Source organism: Ornithodoros turicata, chromosome 1 (genome assembly GCF_037126465.1).
Source record: "Ornithodoros turicata isolate Travis chromosome 1, ASM3712646v1, whole genome shotgun sequence".
Taxonomy (NCBI): Eukaryota; Metazoa; Arthropoda; class Arachnida; order Ixodida; family Argasidae; genus Ornithodoros; species Ornithodoros turicata.
The window spans coordinates 127,629,367-127,651,226 of NC_088201.1; the positions used below are offsets into that span (position 1 = coordinate 127,629,367).

Genomic DNA, 21,860 nt, shown 5'->3' on the forward strand with positions numbered 1-21,860 from the left:
TGCAATAACTAGAACCCGTGACAGTGAGGGATCGCACGTTTGGGAAGAACACGTTTCTTGCAACCGCTGCAAATCAGTTTGCTTTGAAACGTCGGGGAGCGAGGACGAGTCTGCTCGGCCTTCGAAGAAATTCGTTCGACGCCTTCAAGATTGGAGTCATTTGAGGTGCGTATTATATCTTTGAAGTAATTAGTCGTCTGCACGACGCATTTTCGTTCATCTTCGCTCTGATTCTCAGTCGTCCTGATCACCGGCAGGCTGTACACAACGACTGAGGGACGGAGACAACGAACTTTGCGCTTCATGTACGGACGTTGTTGCGTGAATTAGAGGAGCCTAGATGGCACTTTACACCTGGATTACACAAGCAAGTAGGCATGTTTTTCAGGCAAGCTATTTCGGTTGTTGGATTTTTTTTTTACATTGTATTTTCTCCTAGGTTACGTCCAGGCGATGTCGTAAATGGGTGAGTCAATCGTCTACTGTGGTTGGTGTTACATCCTGCGGAAGAAACGGAAGTTGGGGAAGAACAGCAATCTAAAGGTGTGGAAAGGATAAAGAAGCGTGACCACAGAGGAGCTGCAATGGTGAAGGAGAGATGCAGTGGTCATCGTTCATCCATATACGTTGTGCCCCGTGTGTTCGGCGTTTGTGCATCATGACAATGCACGCTCGCGATGGACAAGCATCACCCCTGAAATGGATATAATTTTCGAATAAAGGTATTTGTTTGTCATATTTATCGTGCAGCGTAGCTTCCTGGGGCTGTTAATATATCGTGGAGGAGGGGAACCACCACGACGGGTAGGCCTAAATCGCTGCGCGCTATCCGTTACATGTACCGCATGTGATGGCGCATCTACCTCTTAATTTTAAGAGGTACATTTTTTTTTTAAATGTACCTCTTGGCCAAGCGGTACTTAATCGTTACATATGCGTTACTTGAATTAGAGTGTACTTGTTTGGCAGTAGCACCAGACATCATAGAACGCAATATATTTACTCTTTCTTGTGCAACGATGGCCCGCGTAAAGACATGTCCTGAAGCTCACTAACACAACTGTTACCTGATAGCCATACACTCTAAATCCGGCACCCGATATGTACTGCATGAAAGAGGACCCGCACCTGGGCCGAGCGGTACACATGAGGTACAGTCCTCAACCAGCAGGTACAGTTCGCGACCACTGCGAAATTCAAACGGTACAAGGGCTCCGAGACCCATCCGTACCGGCTAGGTACCTTTTAAGCGCTGTCTATAGCAGCTGTATCTCATGTGTACTGCGTATTTCCGGCGCATGAGTACGAACGCCTTCTCACGATCTCCATGCGCTGCAAAAATATTTCGCGTGATTCCGAATACCAGTGAACCAGTCAATAAATTCCCTTATGCAGCAGTGCCATAATGGATCAGCACGATCATTCTATCAAAGGAGTGCAATAACTAGAACCCGTGACCGTGAGGGATCGCACGTTTGGGAAGAATGCGTTTCTTGCAACCGCTGACAAATCAGTTTGTTTTGAAACGTCGGGGAGCGAGGACGAGTCTGCTCGGTCTTTGAAGAAACTCGTTCGACGCTTTCAAGATTGGAGTCATTTAAGGTGCGTATTATATCTATGAAGTAATTATTCGTCCGCACGACGCTTTTTCGTTCATCTTCGCTCTGATTCCCAGTGGTCCTGATCACCGGCAGGCTGGACACAACGACTGAGGGACGGAGACAACGAACTCTGCGCTTCATGCACGAACGTTGATGCATGAATTAGAGAAGCCTAGATTGCACTTTACACCTGGATTACACAAGCAAGTAGGCATGTTTTTCAGGCCAGCTATTTCGGTTGTTGGATTTTTTTACATTGTATTTTCTCCTATAGGTTACGTAGAGGCGATGTCGTAAATGGGTGAGTCAATCATGTTTTGTGGTTGGTGTTAGGTTCTGCGGAAGAAACGGAAGTTGGGGAAGAACAGCAATCCAAAGGTGTGGAAGAGATAAAGAAGCGTGACCACAGCTGCATGAGCAGCTGCAATGGTGAAGGAGAGATGCAGTGGTCATCGTTCATCCATATACGTTGTGCCCCGTGTGTTCGGCGTTTGTGCATCATGACAATGCACGCTCGCGATGGACAAGCATCACCCCTGAAATGGATGTAATTTTCGAATAAAGGTATTTGTTTGTGATATTTATCGTACAGCGTAGCTTCCTGGGGCTGTTAATATATCGTAGAGGAGGGGAACCACCCCGATGGGTAGGCCTAAATCGCTGCGCGCTATCCGTTGCATGTACCGCATGTGAGGGCGCGTGTACCTCTTAAATTTAATAGGTACATTTTTTAAAAAATGTACCTCTTGGCCAAGCGGTACTTAACCGTTACATATGCGTTACCTGGTTTAGAGTGTAGTACTGTACATGTTCATCGCATTACCCTTGGTGGTTTGTTTTCCTTTTTATTTGCCTTTCATTGCTGGGAATAACAACCCCCCATGGCGCAAGCTAACCTTTCCCTCCTATGTTTTTTATATAATAAAGTTATCCCCCCTGGTGACCTTATACGACTAAGCAATAGATGTCTGTGTTGTTGAGGCTGTGTGTTCGAGTCTCCCCCTACAATCTGGACGTTATAGCAGTGAGTGGGACCAACATTCATCAAAACCATGCTCTTAAGCACAGTAAAATCAACACTTTTCAAAAAACCTCGTCGTTTTAAAGCTTTCTGGCAGGTATTTACACAGCCTATAGGAAAACCAAAAAGTTGTAACTCTAGCGATATGATGCTACCATAATTGATAGGTTGTTTGTGCACAGCAAACTGAAATATTAAAAGGCTATTATTAGCGGTAAAACATGGGGAATACAGTTGTATTGTTTTTGTACTACACGGAATTACGGTCTTCGCTGATGCCGTCCAACTGCAACAGCAAGTCATTTATCCTGCAACATGTGGGGGTTTCGTGGAAACGACACTGCTGTGCGACATTGCATTATTACTCTAGTGACATGAATAAATAATCCCTTTTGTTTGCTTGTAACGAAAAAAAAAAAAGAACAGGAGAAATTGAACTTGTCTCCCGACTTGTTCTATTCCTCCTAACATAAATTCTCATCCCCCCCCCCCACTCCCTAAAAATACTGCTCATGTGCTCTGCTCGCAAGTTTGCTATTCACTATGCACATGTTCGCTATTCAGAAGTCCACTAGTCATATGTTCACTAGCAGTCCACTATCCACATGTTCACTAGAAGTCCACTATTCACAATTATCCCAGGATCATGCACAGAGAATCCTAAAAGGTTGTATGCATTCCACAGCTCTGAACAAATTTCACAAGTGCCGCCAAGGCAGCATCCCTCGTGTTCGGTGCCCAAAGTCCCAACACCTTCACTATATTGAAGACACTGCATTCTAGTCGAGCCCTTTTTGTTTCATAACCTGGGAGTGCATGCTACTGTTTTACAGAGCTGCACTGCCTTTGCATTTGTGAGCAACTTGTTGTACTTAAAGCGTAATTTATGTGCATACATACATATGGCATGTGATGGTGTGGGTATGATCAAACTTGGGTCAAGTTTTTCCACGAGAACTCAAACTTGCAAAAGTCATACCCATACATAAGAAAGGCGCTAGGTCAAATGTTGGAAACTTCAGACCTATTTCCCTCTTACCTTCATTAAGCAAGCTGCTTGAAAAGCTAATTCTGGTTAGGCTTGAACGTTTCTTTGAAGATAACAACCATTTTAGCGATTTTCAATTCGGATTCCGTAAAAAGAAGCCCACTACACTTGCACTTGTCCACGCTACCGAAAAGATTCGTACTAATATTGAAGCCAAATTACTAACTATGGGGATCTTTGTGGATCTCACCAAAGCCTTCGACCTGATCAACCACAGCATTCTACTCACTAAACTGGAAAGATATGGTATCAGAGGTGTTCCATTATCACTCTTGCAAAATTACTTGGAGGGTCGTGAGCAGTTTGTTTTCAACTGTGGCTCATCATCATTCCCTCGCCCGTTGACCACTGGAGTCCCACAAGGTTCTCTTTTGGGTCCCTTCTTATTCCTAGTATACATCAACGATCTTCCAGACTTCCTCTCCTCTACCTGTTATCTTTACGCAGATGATACAAATATTTTTGTCGAGGATACTCACTTGCCCAACCTATTTCGTAAGGCATCGTTTGTTCTACAAAAATTACACATGTGGCTAACATCGAATAAGTTGCTGGCCAACACACAGAAAACGACGGAAGGGAGTTGCCTCAGGACAGAAGCCGCCGATATTTCGAACAGAGACTGTTCTTCTTCTGAGCCCAGAAGAAGAACAGCCTCTGTTCGAAATATCGGCGGCTTCTGTCCTGAGGCAACTCCCTTCCTACATTCTACCGGTTCGCTGGATTTCTACCCATCTACACAGAAAACGACGTATGTTGTATTCCACCCCGTCCAAAGAATTCTTGATTTTTCTGGCATGCAACTTTCCCTCGGAAGTCTTATTATTGCCCGTGCAACGACGGCTAGGTTCTTGGGTGTTATACTCCACGAACACCTAAACTGGCAGGCGCACATTAGTCACGTTCAAAATAAAATCACGTCAGGTCTGTATGCTCTAGCTAAGCTCAGGCCCTTTGTCCCTATCAACACTTTGCTCATTGTTTATTACGCGCTGTTCCATTCACACCTTTCCTACGGCCTGGAGGTATACGATCTTACGTATTGCAGAAACTTACAGCCTTTGCTGGTGGCTCAGAAAAGGGCGCTCCGTATTATACTCAATTTACGTCCTCGAGAATCCGTAAGGTTTGCTTTTCCACTTCTTGGTGTCCTTAACATTTTCGACCTTTTGAAGTACAAAGTGTCTCTGATCATGCACGATCTCTTTCACACACCTGCTAGCAGGCACCAGATTCCCGTACAAAATCCTGCTCGGCCTTACCCGCTTAGGCACGCCACCAATACACTGCATTTTCCCACGCCTCGAACTAATTATGGCTCACTATCATTAGCATGTTTTGGCAGCCAGACCTGGAATAATCTGCCCCGAAACTTGCGCACAATTACCAACTCCACCGCTTTTAAGCGCAGTATTAAATACTACTTCCGCTCATCTCAATAGATCGCAACATGTTATTGTCATTTTTCTTGTCTTTGTCTTCCCTCACTCTCCCCATCGACTCGGATGTGTTAATGCATTTTTTTTTTGTATCCTAGTTTCCAACTGTACTCATGACAGTGCTCCTCGCCCAGTGTGTTTCATTGAATTGTGTTCCTGCCTGGACTGCATCACAGGGCTTGCCCTAGCAGTCCTGTTTATTATTGTATGTTGTTTTTCGTTGTTTGAGAGCAATAAAAGAAAGAAAGAAAGAAAGAAAGTGGGTGCAAACACTGGCACTGTATTTTTTTTTTTTTTTAGTTAACCCACTCCCTTGCCTTGATCAGTAAACATGTGAACCTAGACACCTTTCCATCTTGGTTTGATAAGTTAACAAGTTTCTAAGTTTGCTATATACCCCCTTGTAGAAACCATTGTATGACAGCTTTTCTAAATAATAAAAACAAGAGCAACCTGTCATGTGTTAGTTGACAAAACAGAGGGCTCCCAGTAATACTCGACCAGCAGTGGCCCCAGCCAAACATGAAAAGCAAGTTGCAGGCATCGCATGACCATGTCAAATACATCTTGTCACGATTCCTAACCAAATTAACTTAGACATGTTTTTCTTGAGCTACAATTCTAGTTATGATTGGTAATGGTCAATGTTTCTCTCGAATGAACAATTCTGTGGTGAATCTGGTGTGTGCATGAACTATTGCATAAACAGGTGACGGGTGAAACTGACGATCTTTTGTCCTGAGGTGATAGCCACTTTTGTCTCTTTGTCCACTACCATCACAGTCATGAGCAGAGATGAGAGTTGACCATGAGACACAGAGACCAACATAGCCATGGGATACAGAGCGAAAAATAAAATCAGAGAATATAATTTACACCACAAATGGCGATTTCAATATTCCTCATGGAACGTGGGCATTTGCTAAGTCACAAAGTTACCAAAGTCTTGCTGAGCTGCGTAGTAATGAACTAATCTACAACAAGTAACGTAATTAATACTTTCGTTCAGTTCTAGCACTTCAAATGAGAAAAGAAACATTTCAGGAATAATTGTGTGACAAAAATTGGTCAGTTCTGGTTGGGTGATATCAAGTGAGACACAAGTAGCTATACCTAAATGTTCCAACTCGTCAAAGCATCCCTTCTCTCTCCAGAAAACAAATAATGTCAATGTGATTCCTCATCATAAGATGACTAATGCAGTGATACTGACTTCATTATTGTTTTTGGTTTTACTGGTAGCTTTTGTAGAAGCGTGCTTTTCATTCGTTTTAGTCTTGTTATTTTGGTGCACTTGCTATCTTTAGGTATGCATGTGTATATTATGCATAATGTTTTCTTACGTTCAGGCCACAGTTCCCTGTTGCGTATTTCGAAACCCTGACCGATACCTCCCTGTTAGCAGTTAGAAACACTGAATAAAAGACAAAATATAGCAATATAAAAGCCTGCGTACATTCTTTGTCATACTGTGTACATTTATCCACAACATTTAGTAATGAAAGGCAAGTGTACTTGACTTTTTGCAAACATGAAACCACAAAAGCAAGCTGTATCAACACTATGGTCGTAAAAGCTTATAAATATTGGTCAGAAAGATATAGGAAGTGCACTGAAATGCACCTTAAATACAGCCTGATTACGTGTTATACCCGATTCCACCCCAGAGTCTGAAGAGTTCGTGTTAAACAAAGTATCGCCCTGAATTCAATCACGTTTCAATCATGAACTAAACTGGGTGCACATTATTTGGATTTGACGCTCAAGACCACTACATGCAACTTTCCCTGCGAGAGAAAAATAGGCAAAAAGAATATAACCCGAAAACGTCAGAACTAGAGTCACTATTAGTGACTCTAATCAGAACAACACACACCGTCTTTGTGCACGCGCTATGCACAGACTTCAGTACGGAGCCTTTGCTTTTGCAGATTCACTTCAAACTTCTTTACACGCCGCAAGGCCCTATTTTCAGTTTCTGTCCCACTTTTACATTCGAACATTTTCAACTTCCATGCCGTGTATTAATGCCAACGACCACCCAAGTAGCAGCACAACATCGCTCACATACACCGAAAACACCGGCTCTCTGCGGACTCACGCTTTCAACCACAAGGAGCATAAGTGTTGGAAGAACTTGCGCGTTACTTAACGCGTAATTTCAAGGCACGTCAACCAGCAAGCCAAATCTATCTGCTTCTTTTCGCTCAACCCACCTGTCTGAACCCAACACCACAAAACGTAACACCGCCTACAGCCGCCATCATGTCAGCAGCGTCCTGCGCCGCCAACGTAACGCATCGGGTTTTCCGCCGCCGCCGCTCTTCTGTATCGGTCAGGGTTTCGAAATACGCTGCCGGCACACGGCTGCCACCTCGGTTACACTTTCAAATTATTTTCCCCCTATTTGTCCTGGTCGGCGATATCAATGCACACCGCCCTCTGTGCGGTAACTGAAAAATGGACCGCTGCGGAAGGATCTCTGCGGACGTGATTTAGGATATTGGAGTCGATTTCCTGAAGGATGGGCCTCCCGCCTTCGCCATGCCTGTCTTTTCGGGTACGCGTATACAGTCTGAATATCACGTTTTGCATGCGGGATGTAAAAAGTCACTTATCGTGGGCGGTCGTACCGTATGGTTTGGGAATTGACGTCTCCTGATCTTCATCGAGTTCAGTAGGTTCACCCAGAAACTGTGGCACAAACCTGTGACCCTTACGAATCGGTAAGCGTTTCGTGGTTTTTGTACAGCTAACACCTGCAACGGCCTATCCGCACGTGAGATGACAGCAGTCCTTGTGGGCGTCTGTTCCTCAATTAAGCTTGGCAACAGCGTCCCTAGCCATCTAGCGTAAATCCCGTCGGCGTGGGGTGCTCGACCACATTCGGGAAGCATGTCGTGTCAGCAGAGTTGTCATGAAGAAAATGTCAGCGGTTGACTGAAAGCGGTAGCCTGCCCTGCTGGACGTTATCGCCGTTTGATAGCCCTGCGAACGTCTGGCGTGTGGTGTGGAGCTTGCATGAAACCCCCACGGAGCTGCACCCGCTAAGCGCGCTTGCGTTTTCCTCTTCAAAATCAGAGAAGAGGTGGATCACCTTTTGTACCACACCATCGCGAGCAGCAAGTACTTCAGTCCTTCACCGATCACATGACAGTTTTACTCGAGCAGATCTATGCTGCCCCACCAGTCTGCAATCAGAATTGAACAGGCAGCAGGTTGGCCAATACAGGTCCCATATGGGCTCCCAATATTGGTCTAACATTAAAAGTGCAACCAGGCTTCCTATTGGGCCAATATTAGCTGTCTATATTGGCAACCCCGTATTACAAGCGAAGCAATCCCATATTGCGCCAATTTTTCCCTGATGACGCCAACGATGAGTTCCTGTAATAATAAAGCATTATCCGATATAATACCACTAGTAATAGTAATAATATTTCTGTCGATCTTTCGTTTTCTTTTTATGACCTTCTAATTAATACACATTGCATCGTACTACAAAGACAACAGAACCTCGTCCTAAAAACAAACAACAGGTGTCGAGCCCATCTTGGTCAAGGACCAATGCACTCCCGAGAACTATGCCTCCGAAACCTTCATTGGGATTGCGTTACGTTATATTATCCAAAAACTTCTAGCCCTCTCGTAGAGTACAACGGAGAGAAACACTTTCGTGACGATGACGGACATACTCCTCACCGACTCGCTGTGTCCCTGTAGTAACTTGAAAGCACATAGCGTTTCCTCAGACGCTTTCAGACATATGTCGGCACAGTTCCCTTAGAAGTCGGCCCAGGACGCACATTCCCCCAGGGCGTCAGTCGTGACGTTGCCCAAATACGTGAGGCCGACAACGGCAAGCCCTATCACCACCCGCCACCACCACCACCACATAGCGTTATAGAAAAGACACCACTTCCTACCAAACATTGTGTGCGTGTTTTTTTTTGTTTGTTTGTTTTTACTTGACCTGCCGCTTCCGTTCTCATTAGAGAATGGAACGACGTTTTCGCCCGAAGGAAACGTCCGATCCGAGTGTCGCGCAAGCGCGTTTGTTGTAGGGCGCGTGATTTCGCTCAAACTTCAGGTTCTGCGTCGTTTCAACCGACTGGCATCGCGAAGCAAGATGGGAGCTGTTTGCAGGTTTGCAGCAAGCATGGAGGGGAAGTAAGGAGACCGAACTTTGGCCGAATGTGACGCCCCTACTTCCTCGGACCTTTTGCCGCCGCTGGGTGGCGCCCGTGTTCTCTGGTAGTCTGCCTAACGAGGATACACGCGTTGGAAGCGCTTTGCGTGCAACCCAAATACTTTGTGAAGATGACCGTACAGAGTGGGTTTGAACAAAAAACATCCACCGCGTGTGTTCGGCAATTAAATAGTGTTTTATATCGGCAGCTGTTAGGTGCAGAACAGGGCAAACCTACCCGAGACATCTATGAACATAGAAGTAAAATACAAGCGAGCAATATCACGGTTGGGCGCAGAAAACGCGCGTCACGTGACCCCCCAAGAGCGTACTCCAAGCCTTCTCAACGAAAATTCCCAGTACACTGAACTGTCATTTCTCGCTGGATTCTTGCTGTGGGTTGATGAAACTTTGTACGGAGATTCGAAAACTACACAGAATGTGCCCTCCTCGACGGCCATTGCCGTGCTACGCCTATTGTGAACAGCACGACGTGTTATGTAAGACCACCAATTGTTGGCTGTGAAGCGGCCCACAAACGGGATCTTGACGACAAATGATATAAAATTTATTCATTAATTTTACGGTCCTACCTCAATTTGCGCGGGATCTATCGTTCAAAATCTGAAAGCGGGGTGTCACTTTACAGCGTTGCTTATAAAGGCACGTCCGGATTGACTGGCAGATATCGTATGATAATGAACCATTTCAACAATTGCATTGTAAGAGCCATTAAACGTTGATTCACACACTGGTGACATCGCACTACAATTGGGTAACCGTCTATTCAATATTTTGTAGTTGGATGCAATATTATTTTAACGTGCACCGTGGTGTCGGTTTTGGGTGATGGTGGACGCCAAATCCAAGATGTTGTCAGGAATAATTCCTATTGTACATATTTTCTCATTCATGCTCATCTTGCATAACCTATTATTATTGCTTTTTCTAGAGCTCTGTGCACCGTTGAGTTCAACGTAAGAGTTACTGCAGTCTTTGTGAATTGTCTGGTCTTTTTTGTGGCGAAATACAATCGAGCTATCCATATTCCTAACCTTTGTCGAACTTACTAGCTCGCCCACGCTTGATACAGGCCCTCTAAACACGTAGGAGAGCAAGGGACAACACAAGAATCTCAAGAGTAAGAGCCAGCTTGCATTTTGTGTCTTCGTCACATTGTTTCTCAGCACGGCGCTGAAAGGTAATCCCCTGTGTGGAAGCTTACCCGCTGTACTCAGGCTGTGCTGAAGGAGCGTGTAGTTTTCAACGAAAACGTGAAGCAGAAAAAACAACGAAAATGTGAACTTTGCTGGACATGCAAAGATTGCGTTTACTTGTCAAATTATTTTCCTGTGTGCGCATGTACCGCACGAGTTGAATTTGAAAAGTGCATTGCAAAGGCGAGAGCCTGCGGAATTTAGCCTCCCACCAGAGCCGTATATTAAAAGGGAGTCTGGCCATTAATGGGTCATGCCTATACCTGAAGCTCCGCCCACTTTTTCAGCTTTCGGACCAATGAAGTCTTGAAATATGGGGCGCTATCAATCAGCCTATCCTCACTATTTGCCCCCTTATCCAACATGGGCAGCGCCATTTTGGGTGGCAAGTGGATTGGATGGGATTGAAATGGATAGCTCTCGCAATCTGCAAAATTGGTGGATTTTTGGTGCCAATTTGATGAGCGCCACCTAGGGAGCGTAAGGCACGTCGGGAATTGTCGTCTGCTTCCGTCGTTGTACCGCTGCCGGCAGAACCACCTGCTGGGACAGATTCTGTTGTCGGTATGATTTTTAAACAAATATACATGAATAGTTGGAATATAAGAAGCAAGAATGTTTATATCCATGAAATCCAGCTGTTCAAAATAAGATTGTACAGCACAGCGCCGTTTTTGTTATGATTTCGTCGTGATCGCCGTGTTCACTAGGCCTAACACCGGCGACAAAACGTATTATTTTCAGTTAGATATCGATGGATGAGCATAAGTTGAAACTGATTTCCGAGAAACTTATATTAGGATGTACATTTGCAGCGTAAAATCAGGTTAGTCTGTGAAAATTTTTTGTCACGAAATCCCCGCTTCACTGTGTTTGTTTTCGTCGCCATTTTGGGTGGCAGTATGGTGTCATGGCGACCCCCTTGGTAAAAAGCAAACCAATCAGAGGAGCGAAACTGTGATTGACAGGCCGAGCCTCTTTTTGTGACTCCTACCAATGGCCAGACTCCCTTTCAATATACGGCTCTGCCTCCCACGACACGCAAGCGCCACGGCGCGGCCACAAAAGGTTCGAGGAATTACGGACCATAGTTCCTCCGAGCGGCGCCGGGCGAGATCGGTCTCCTTACTTCTCCTCCGTGGGAGCAAGTGTGCTAGTTTAGTTAGTGTTACAGTGCATGTTACAGTGGGATTGCCAGTTATGTTAACTTGAACAATGTGTATCATCTGCGGGAAATTGTTGGATGTAACCACGTATTAAGTTTGGCATTTCACATGCTTCAACGTCAATATTGCCGTGCTACTTGGCCATTTGGTACTAGTACCAGTACGGGTGCGTCCCATTTTCCGCATTTTCAGTCAGGATGGGGTGCACGCAGGGGTCGAAACCGGAACTGAACTGCAACCGAAAATATGATGTGGTAACCGGTTCACCAAACGGTAAAAACGCCTATACCTTCCCTCTTGACTGCCGCGCACCAGCTCCCTGCATCGCTCGGAATCTTGCAGAATTCATAGAGCGGACAAATTGATAAACCATGGAGTGGTGAGTGCATGAAAGATGTTGGCGTGTGGTGCAGACCCAGACCATGGAAGAACGAAACACAGGAGCGGCGCCCTCTTTTCAACGGGGAGCAGTGTGTCGGCCTGCTCATGGGACTCTCCGATACGCGTAGCTACCACGTAGCCGCTTTCTTCTCTTTCTTTAGGAACCGGCGATAGCCTTTTGCAATGGAGCTCAATGGTATGCTAGCTGTACGTCATTTCCCAGCACTTTTCGTTACAGTAATATATTATCTGCTGTGAACTGCACGGTTCTTTGTACCTACGTAGTGTAGAGGCGGGTGAGTAAGAGGAAGAAAGAAGGAGCAAGCCATCGCCGGAACCTGATATTAATTCTCACATGTGGTACACTGATTAGCACAGCACACGTAAACCGGTTCGAACCGGTTAATATCAGTTCGAACCGTTATTTTGGTTGCGCTGAACCCGAACCGAAACGATAACCTTGAACCGGAAGTTGAACCTAACCCCCAAAAATAATGGTTTCGAGCCCTGGGTGGTCACGGCCAATATGGAGCCTATATCGCCGACATTTTCCCCATATTGGGTCAAACTTGGCAATATGAGGCCCATATTGCTGACATTTTCCCCATTGCTGGCTCAAACTTGGCAATCTGGGTCCCATGTTTCGAAGTTTGAACGAATATAGGGAAATCCTCGGAAAACAGATCCCATATTGAACCCGTATCGCCAACACCCAGTCAATATGGGCCCAATTTTGTGTGCAGCCTTGGATATTTATCGATGCCAGGGAAATCGCCTTCGCAGCTTGAGCCCTTGAGGTCAATTAATCTGAGTAGCTGTGTTGGCAAAAACTGTCGGGTTTTCTTCACCATTGGTCCTCAATGAATTCAGTCCTTTACCAAATTATATTCGCGGATGAAGTCAAGGTGCGCAAGAACACTGTTCTAAGCGTTTTCCGCGATGTTAAACGTGCGTACAATTGTTTTTGACCTCCATGCTTTTGTTCAAGCCGCTCTATCTTCCAGTGTACTCGTGTGACTGACAAAGTTCCTGCATAGAAGGGAACTATTCGTCGACACGGGCAATGGACACACAGACCTTACTTTGCTGACTCATGGTAGCGTGCTCAGCCCGGTATTGTTAATGTGGTTGTGAGTGGTCTCCAGAGTTGCGACTGCAAGAAAGTTGTCATTTACATCTATGCTGATGATGTTCGTTTCTGGAACAGCGGCGAATTTCCTTTGCCATCCAGTGACGCCGCCAACTCGCCCTGGACGCTGTTAAGGATTACCTAGGAATGCCTATCTTAGACATCTCGGTAGAGAAGGCGGGGTACTTCCCTTTATGCGACATAACGAAGCGGCCTCTTCCACTCAGTGTTGCTGGCGCATACCGCTACCCCCTGATGTGTTTCACTTCCAGTTTCTCTGAGTTACTGCGGGTGCCAGGTTATCTTGATATATACATATTACCAGCTTGGAAATCAGGGTCCAACCGTTGCATTTCATTGATTCGTTGATTCGCAGGCATGAGCTGAGACGCCGATTAGATTTCATTATTGGCCAAGCATCGCGAGTTGGTGCGTGGCTGAACCGTTTACGGTCTGCCTGTGCTGAACGGTCTTCCTCCATCGTCAGACCATGAGCTGCAATGCCTCATGGCGCGAGGCCTCCGTGTGTCTTCGAGTCCCTCGAGCATCTGAGACACGCATGATTATTGCCGAAAGAAGAGGACCCTAGTACACGTTCATCGCTACGCTCCATCATTGCCGCCTTTTCCTGCGCCTTATGTGTATTGCAGAAATCAGAACTATCTATGTATGTACTTCCTTTGCACAGACACTAACTCTACATTACAGTACTACATGTCAGATAACATTGCCTAGGGGAGTTTATTTTTCGTACTAGCCGTACCAAGGGAACAGTCCAACCACGGAAGGATCGCTCAGGAAGGCAGGACACTCCTAGCGAGCTGTGGAGAACATGATTCACCACTCATCCTGAACATGGCGGAAAAACCAGAAGACGTCAGCAAGCAGTGATAGCAGTACACGAGGCCGTATTGTGCTTCTCCCCGTTGGGACCCGTCATCGACACGGTAGTTGTGGTGATGGTACCCGTTTTTGGCCTCACAAAGGTGGGCAGTGTCACGACTGCCGCCTTGGCGGTATGTGCGTCCTAGACAGACTTCTATGGGAACTGTGGGGACGTATGTCTGATTCCCCCCCCCCCCGTGCTCCCTGTCTGAGGCTGAAATACCGCGAAGGAAGCAACCTGGCTGGAAAAGTAATCGTCAAGTCAACAGCCTTAAGTTGATGTAGTACTATAGAGCAGCGTCGACATACACGAATGCAATTGTCTTTGGCCACACCTCTCGTGTTACAGATGAAACCAATAATGTTTAGCTCCCACGTCACGGGTGCTCCAAATGGGGCACCATTTGAAGGTTGGACATTCAAATATTAGGCAGCAAATTTCGATATGTTCAGCTTGGCACCTGACACCTCACAGTGATCCTCAAAGGCCGTGAACACAGCCCATAAGCAGCTCTCCCGCGTAACACTACTGAAATGTCCAACTACTGTCCTCGGCTTTGCCGACGACAACTGAGGGACACGTGCCCGGCAACTTAAGAGAAACATAAAGCGATGACAATGTCACGAGGAGAGGATTAATCGCAATTGCGTCAAGTGCAGGAGAGAGAGGACACCCTTGTCTAATATCACACGATATGTCAAATGGGTTCGATAACTTGCTAGCAACGGAAACACGGCTGCTTGCATCCCTATATAATACCTGGATGCGGCGCACCCAAGCTTTAGTAAACTCGTAGGTCCCAAGCATCGCGAACAGGTATTCGTGCCGCACACGATCGAAGTCCTTCGACTCGTCAAAGGACACTGTGACCTTCCAAATTCGGACAGGAATGCATACCAAATTGGCCCAATAAATCGTGTCACGCACAGTCAATCTATGTGAATGGGCCAACTTGCCGGGGGCAGACTTGTACAAAATACTGCGCAAAAGTATTTAAAATAAGATACTAAATACTCTACGTAAAAGGTATTTAAAATAGAGTACGAAATACTCAAAACTGAAAGTAATTTGAGTAGAGTACGAAATACTCTCAGAAGTATTTAAGATACTCGTTAAAGTACTTTAGTATTAACAGTAAGTGAAACGCGTATTCTGAACGTGGCCGTACAAGTGAAAGGAATAAACTTCATCTGCCATGCTTAAGCATATTTTTCATTTTCAAGGTCTTGTGTCAAGTAATGCTTGGTGAACTTTGGTGAACCCAAGTAAACTTTGTTGATATTTTCTGACCCAAAACTTTGTATACCCTCGTGCATGTCAGTTGGCGACTTCCAACCTCCGGCGCGTGTTTATTGCTTTGATGACCAAATTACGTCAAATGACGAAATAAATTCCGGGATTCTCTTGCACCTAGTCCCCCTGGCAATATGAATAGGAACCGTTTTCTGACGAAGTTCGCTACTGACAACAAGGCTAAGCGTGGGACCAGCCTATTGTACAGGAGGATAAATGACAGATTCCCGAATTCCCGAAAAAGAAAAAAAGAAGGTTAAGTTCCAGTGAGCTGAAAATCTTGACACAGTGTGGTTAATGAAGAAGGAAAGTATTTTGAGCACTGAATAGCAAATACCGAAAAAGGTATTTTAAGTACGTTAAAAATACTTGTCGCAAAAAGTATTGAGGAGAGTACCAAAATACCGGGAAAGGTATTTAAAGTACTGTATTTTGAGTACGTACTCAAGATACGTTCAAGTCTGAGCACAGGCCTCGGATGGGTGCAACACCTTGTCGAGTGGGTGAGTCACCCATGAAAGGAGCGTTTTACCAAGGACCTTGTAGTCACATGGCAACAAGGTGATGGCCGATACGCGTACGGGTCCTGCTTACGCAACGGACCCTTACGGAGCAGAACGTCAACACCCGGCTGCATTGTCGTCCAAAGTCCCCCTTGAAAGACACAAAGACGTTAAAGTCCCAAAACGAGTACAACATAACGGAAAAGTCGGGCGACAATAACACTGTAGAAAAATGAAAAAGTATCCATAACTAACTCCTGACCCCCCTTCCGCGAAACTGGGTTGGCGAGGCTTTTTGTTCACAACAACACCTTTTACTGTTCTTAAACGGTTAGAGGTCACCTATCCGTCTGCCCAGCTATTCATTGTACACACACATGTGGCACCATATCTCCTTTCCTCTTCCCTTTCTTTGTACAGCAGTGTATATGTCTATACTATATATACTTATGTGTGTCACCACTTCACTTTGTACCTGAGGAAGCGTGGACCTCCACGCGAAAGCTTGTACAAATTAAACTTAAACAAAAATCTTCAGTGTCGGCTTCTGTATTTTGTTTATGTGATCTACAGGACTTGACTCCCCTCTTCGTATACGCATCTATAACTTAAAAACCCGAGACTAGGGGACAAAAAACGACAAACACAGACAAGGTCTCAGCTCATTCACAGTATGTGGTAGGCAGGAATGTCAAGAATCTTCGTGGTATATGTTTGACGTAGTTGCAGACGTACGGGTTAACTACGAAGACATCGTCACCGCTACATGCGTTTTTAACGACACTATGCTTAATGAACGCGATTTACTTCGCTTTATTTTACTAATTTGCTAACTAACTCGTCTGCTCTGCTGCTTCCTGTGTACAAAGCGAAAACGTGCCATGAATTAGTCGCGTATTTGCAGTGTGAATTGAGACCTTGTCTGTGTTTGTCGTTTTTTGTCCCCTGTTCTCGGGTTTTTAAGTTATGGATCTATACCACCAGCTCGCTTGCTACCTCTCTATCTTCTCGTTATGAAAAAGTAAATACCATGATCGGCAAACAGCAAGAGGAACGTCGAATATACTAAAAAAAGGAAATACAACGCTAAAGTCATCAAGACATAAAGCAAAAACCATGAAGCATGTACAGTGGACCCTCGTTAATATGACCCCCGATAATCTGACATACGCGCTTTACGACCATACTTCTGGGCAACAATGCAGCGAAACCTCTGCAAGTCCCCCGTTAATATGACAATTCCGTATTATGACCAAAATTTTCGGGAACGACCATGGTCATAATAACGAGGGTTCACTGTATACACATATAGATGTCGCGAACAACAGTGCGGAAAAACAAAAACAACGGATGCTAAACAAATGCTAGAAACCCTAGTCATGGAGCTTCCAAGGATCCTCCAGAAGCGCTTATAAAACTCAAGACAAGACACTTACCGCCCGGCATTGCTGTGGGAGCGGCGAAAACTCCTTGTGGCGTGAGCCGCCCTGAGTCATTCATTTCTTTCACTGGTAGTGGGCACTCTCGGCTGACCGCAGGCTCATTTGGGGATGACCCAGTATAAAGGGCCGCACAGCGATTGCGCTCTGCTCGTCGAATGCCATCTGCGTCAGTGAGAAGGGGTCGTCCTCCAACCTAAGCTCGGCGATACTCACGCCCGGATTTCCTGAGATGTAGCGCGGCAACAGCAGGCGCGAACAGTATGCCTCACGGCACCACCGTTCGACGTTCTATTTGACGATGAATTTGCGCCGCGCGTGCATCCTTAGACATGCAAGGCGTCTTGTTACGTCCGCAAGTATCAGGGCAACGTGAGTCAGGGTACCTGCCTGAGTGCGCTCTACACTGCCAGTGCTCACACGCCCGCCCTCTATCCCAAAACCATAAGCGGGCTGCAGCCTCTTGCTTCTAGATCTCGTAGTCGTCTGGCCCAAAATTTGCGTGGGAACATTGTTCCCGCAGTCATTTGTCTAAATCGCTTTTGATTTCTGGGTCATCTAGTAAGGGAACGTTGAGACGCAAAAAACAGCATCCGGCGCAAAAAATTGCAATCTCAGACAGGGACAACAGGTCTCCGTGATGGTTCCTAATGTCACCAGCAGGACCAACCAGGCACCTCGACATGAAGCTGGCTAGGCCCGATGACATATACAACCTGTCTATTCCGCTGAACTGCCCACGGCAATTGCTCCAAGTAAACTGGTACCCGTTGCCATTGCCATGTGTCCAGGCGTCAAGAACGCCGATTGAAGAAACGAGTCGTTCCAGTTCTCGATTCGCTTGTCTTCCGTGCTGGCATTCAATCGTACCTCCTAATACGTTACCTCCTAATATTAAATTTTGGTTGCCCAGTAGGAAAGTAACCATCTGACGAAAGAAATCTGAGCGATCACTTCGACGGACGGGGGCATATACGTTGACAATTCGCAGCATCTTTAAGGTCCAAGTCGACAACCCTTCCCTCAGTGTCAGTATCTAACCACTTCACCGAACACCTATGAGTGGGGAATAAGTATTCCTGTCCCAGCATGATGCGGTGACCTGTGGCTAAATAATGCACGGAGCCCATGTGAAATTTCAAGCGCGTGGACAGACCGAGTACATAGCGCCCCTGTCACATGCAACAGAACGTCGACATGAGCCTGTTTTGCGAAACGCTTATTCGCCGTCTCTAAACACAGGGATGCCATTTAAACGTGGGGCTGTCCTTATCAAAAGGAGCCTGGGGACCCCCAGTCGAAGGTTCCCCAGGGCCTGACATAAGATCAGTGAACATAAATTATTCAGGCTGCTCACCTCAGTGGATGACCAGTCTGTCTGAACATGCCTGATTAACATTATCGTCATCTTGACCGCACAAGCCTGTTCCTTACCGACTGTTTCTGTAGCTATATCACACAAACACTACACGCGAAAGCAACATCGGGATCGACAATGTCCTCCTGTTGTGGCGTCGTGACCGGGGTCAAGGGCAACACATAAGTGGTTGGTGTGACGGTGCCCACTTCTGTGCGGCCAACAACGGCAAGCTACTTCGAGCCCCCACCAGTGGTTAGTGGCGCGAAGACAAATACGTACAAGACGGCGGAGGCGGGCCACACTGTGTCATTGTGATGGATTCTTCGTCATGCGAGCATCGCCCGGAATGAGGAGGCGGAGAAAGCTGCGTTGAGCTGCTACCAACTCCTAGCTTTTGAACCAAATAATATTCTCTTCGGGTAGCTGCACCCGTTTGTTTCCGCCCTTCTTGTCCTGAGAATGCCAGCCCAATGGACACGCAGTGTCTCCGATTCCCTGTGGTGGTGGTGATGATGGTGAAAAGGCTCGCTGCCGTCGGCCTCAAGGGTGTGGACAACGTACTGACTGTTGCCCTGGGGAATGTGCGTCCTGGGCCGACTTCTAATGGACTTGTGGCGACATATGTTTGAAAGTGTCTGAGGAAAATCCCCAGACCGCACAGCCGGCACCGGGATCCGAACCAGGTTATTTCCCAGTCTCGACTTGACATGGGGAGCACACTAACCACTGAGCCGCGCGAGCTGATCCCATTCCGTGCTCTTAACTATCGACTGTACATTGAATTTCGTCCTTCGTCGTGGAGTGCCGTGTCCGTTTACAACCTTCCACCGCATAAGGCTGAACAGGACTTTTCCATCTGACTTCAAATTTCACATCGGTTCTGCTTCATCTGACCTGCGCCCCCACCTATTGTGTGCGAGGTGACATCAACCACATCATACATGAGAGCAGTTTACATCATCAGCAACGCCCTTTATGAAGCGCCGTTTACGCGGCATGTACAACAGTCTGATCTTGCCAAGATTCTTGGACAGTGGCCGAATCCCTCCCACCAACCCCTGGACCATTGCATGCCTTGCAGAGTTTCTGACATTTGCAGGGTTAGTGATAGACTTTTAGGAGACGCCCTCCATCATCATTCCGTCATCCCTCCCCAATAGCAACCGGGTAGTTTATCGTCAGAGCAGCGGTGAATTGTCCATTCCATCACCATCAATTTATATGTGTCATCCATTATGCCGTTGAAACTCTCTCCTTGACCCTTTTTGTGTCTTTCCCTTCGCCTATCTCTCTAGACTCAGAGAAATAACCAAGAACTGACCTAATACAGCTTGCCTACATTGTGTTTACTTGTTCTAAAATATGCATTCGTGTAGTTTCAGAGGTAAACAAGTAGAGAAGAATCAAAGACTCTGTTGTTCATTTCATTCCACTTTCGTTCCTGTGTTCAAAAATCAAATCAAGTTCAAGAAACCATATACGCTTCCTTGAATTCGATTTGATTTGATTTGACTATAGTTGTATTCCGCTCACAAAAGCCCTCTTTTGATTTCCAGCACCTGTACACTATGTCTTGCATATTGCAGGTCTGCAAATAAACCTTGTGTGGCAGCGATGGCTACCCCTGGATACAACGCCCCGAAAGGACTTCCCGGTAAAAATATCAATTTGGACAAGTACTGCAACATGGTCGATAAGAAAATGACATTCGGCCGCTTGGTAAGCCTTACGTCCGTACTCTATACCTTGCGTAGCCTATATACCTTGTAGCATCTGTAGCCAAATACTTGAACGGACTTCCGCAACGGGTTACACAATGAAGTGCAATCGTTCTACATAATCCATATCAAATGAATAAACCAGACTACAAGATAGCACACCAAGAGTACAACACCTCAGTCACTGAGAACGCTGGCGAAAGAGCAGTGCTGCAATAAAAGTCACTCGATTTCTAGTCCTCGTTATTAGTCACATGTTTGAACGCATGCGCTGTGACCACTTTCTTATTTTTCGTATTAGGATGATGCTCACTGCTAAATTGCGGCTATGGAGCGTTCATTGCGGCCATACTGTAATTTCACTTGCCCTGCAGTGCTTCATTATTTGCCGACATAGTGTTATGTATTTCGGAACGCATAAAATAATTTATCTCTAAGCATTCCTGATATGCTATATAGCAGAAATGTAATGCATCACAACATTATGCATTACATCTAGGTAATGAGTATCGGTAGCGCGTTATATTTTGGAAACATGTAATGAGTAACGCATTGTCATTACATTTTGACAGAGTAATCCGACACGGATTTTCTGATTATTCAGATTGAATGTTCTTACTCTGTCTAAAGCCAACAGTTAAAAAAAACGGATTTTTTTCAAGCAAGCCCTGGGTATTCTTCGGAACAGGCCAACATGTGCCTTGATGTAGAGCCCTGCACCATCCGCGGATGGAAGCGGATATCCGCGGATATCCGCAAGATACTTGCAGATTCGGATGAAAATTCTGAACCTTCTGCGGCGTGCGGTCGGATGCGGATGGCGCGAGGTCGGATGCGGATCGGATGCGGATACGAAGGCAGCGGATCGGTAGCGGATCGGATGCGGATATACCGCGTGCTGTAATTTTTCCACCAGCAATTTATTTGTATTGCGCTGCGACAGCGAACGAATGCTCGGGTTCACCTTTGACCATGCACGGCCAAGACGAGAGAGAAGGCATTCTGGCGTCTCGAACCGCGCTAGCACCGACGAGGTAGCGTTCCACGCGTTACAGAAGGCTCTCCGTAACGCGTTTGTTGAAATGTTTACCTTTGCTGGTCGTCGTGAGTCGTTCCGTGACAGCATGGAGGCATCCGAAATTATACCAACATATGCTTCCGGCAGTCTTTACGCGTCCTTCGAAACGTGCGGATTTTGCGGATCGGATGCGGATGGTGCGCTTTGGTCAGCGGATCGGATGCGGATGTAAACTGTTGTGTGTGCTGCGGATGCGGATCGGCTGCGGTAACGGTTGCGCGGATGCGGGTCGGATGCGGATGCCAAAAATGTCATCCGCGCAGGGCTCTACCTTGATGATGTCATGATGATGTCATCACCATTTTTCTCCTTTCACGCTTTTCGATCAATGGAGAATGAAGAACCATTAAACAGGAGCCTATACGCTGTTACAAGTGATTGGCGGTTTTTGC

The 21,860-nt window shown here is 46.1% G+C and overlaps 1 protein-coding gene across 2 annotated transcripts in view; it reads left to right on the forward strand.

The window, feature by feature from the left end:
* The window catches only part of LOC135368769 (venom metalloproteinase antarease TserMP_A-like), a 186,602-nt gene that overhangs the window by 137,412 nt on the left and 27,330 nt on the right, over positions 1–21,860 (forward strand). For both annotated transcript variants that reach the window (XM_064602288.1, XM_064602280.1), the window contains one exon: positions 20,259–20,391. In XM_064602288.1, coding sequence (XP_064458358.1) covers positions 20,259–20,391 — 133 coding nt within the window. The remainder of the gene's footprint in view (positions 1–20,258; positions 20,392–21,860) is intronic.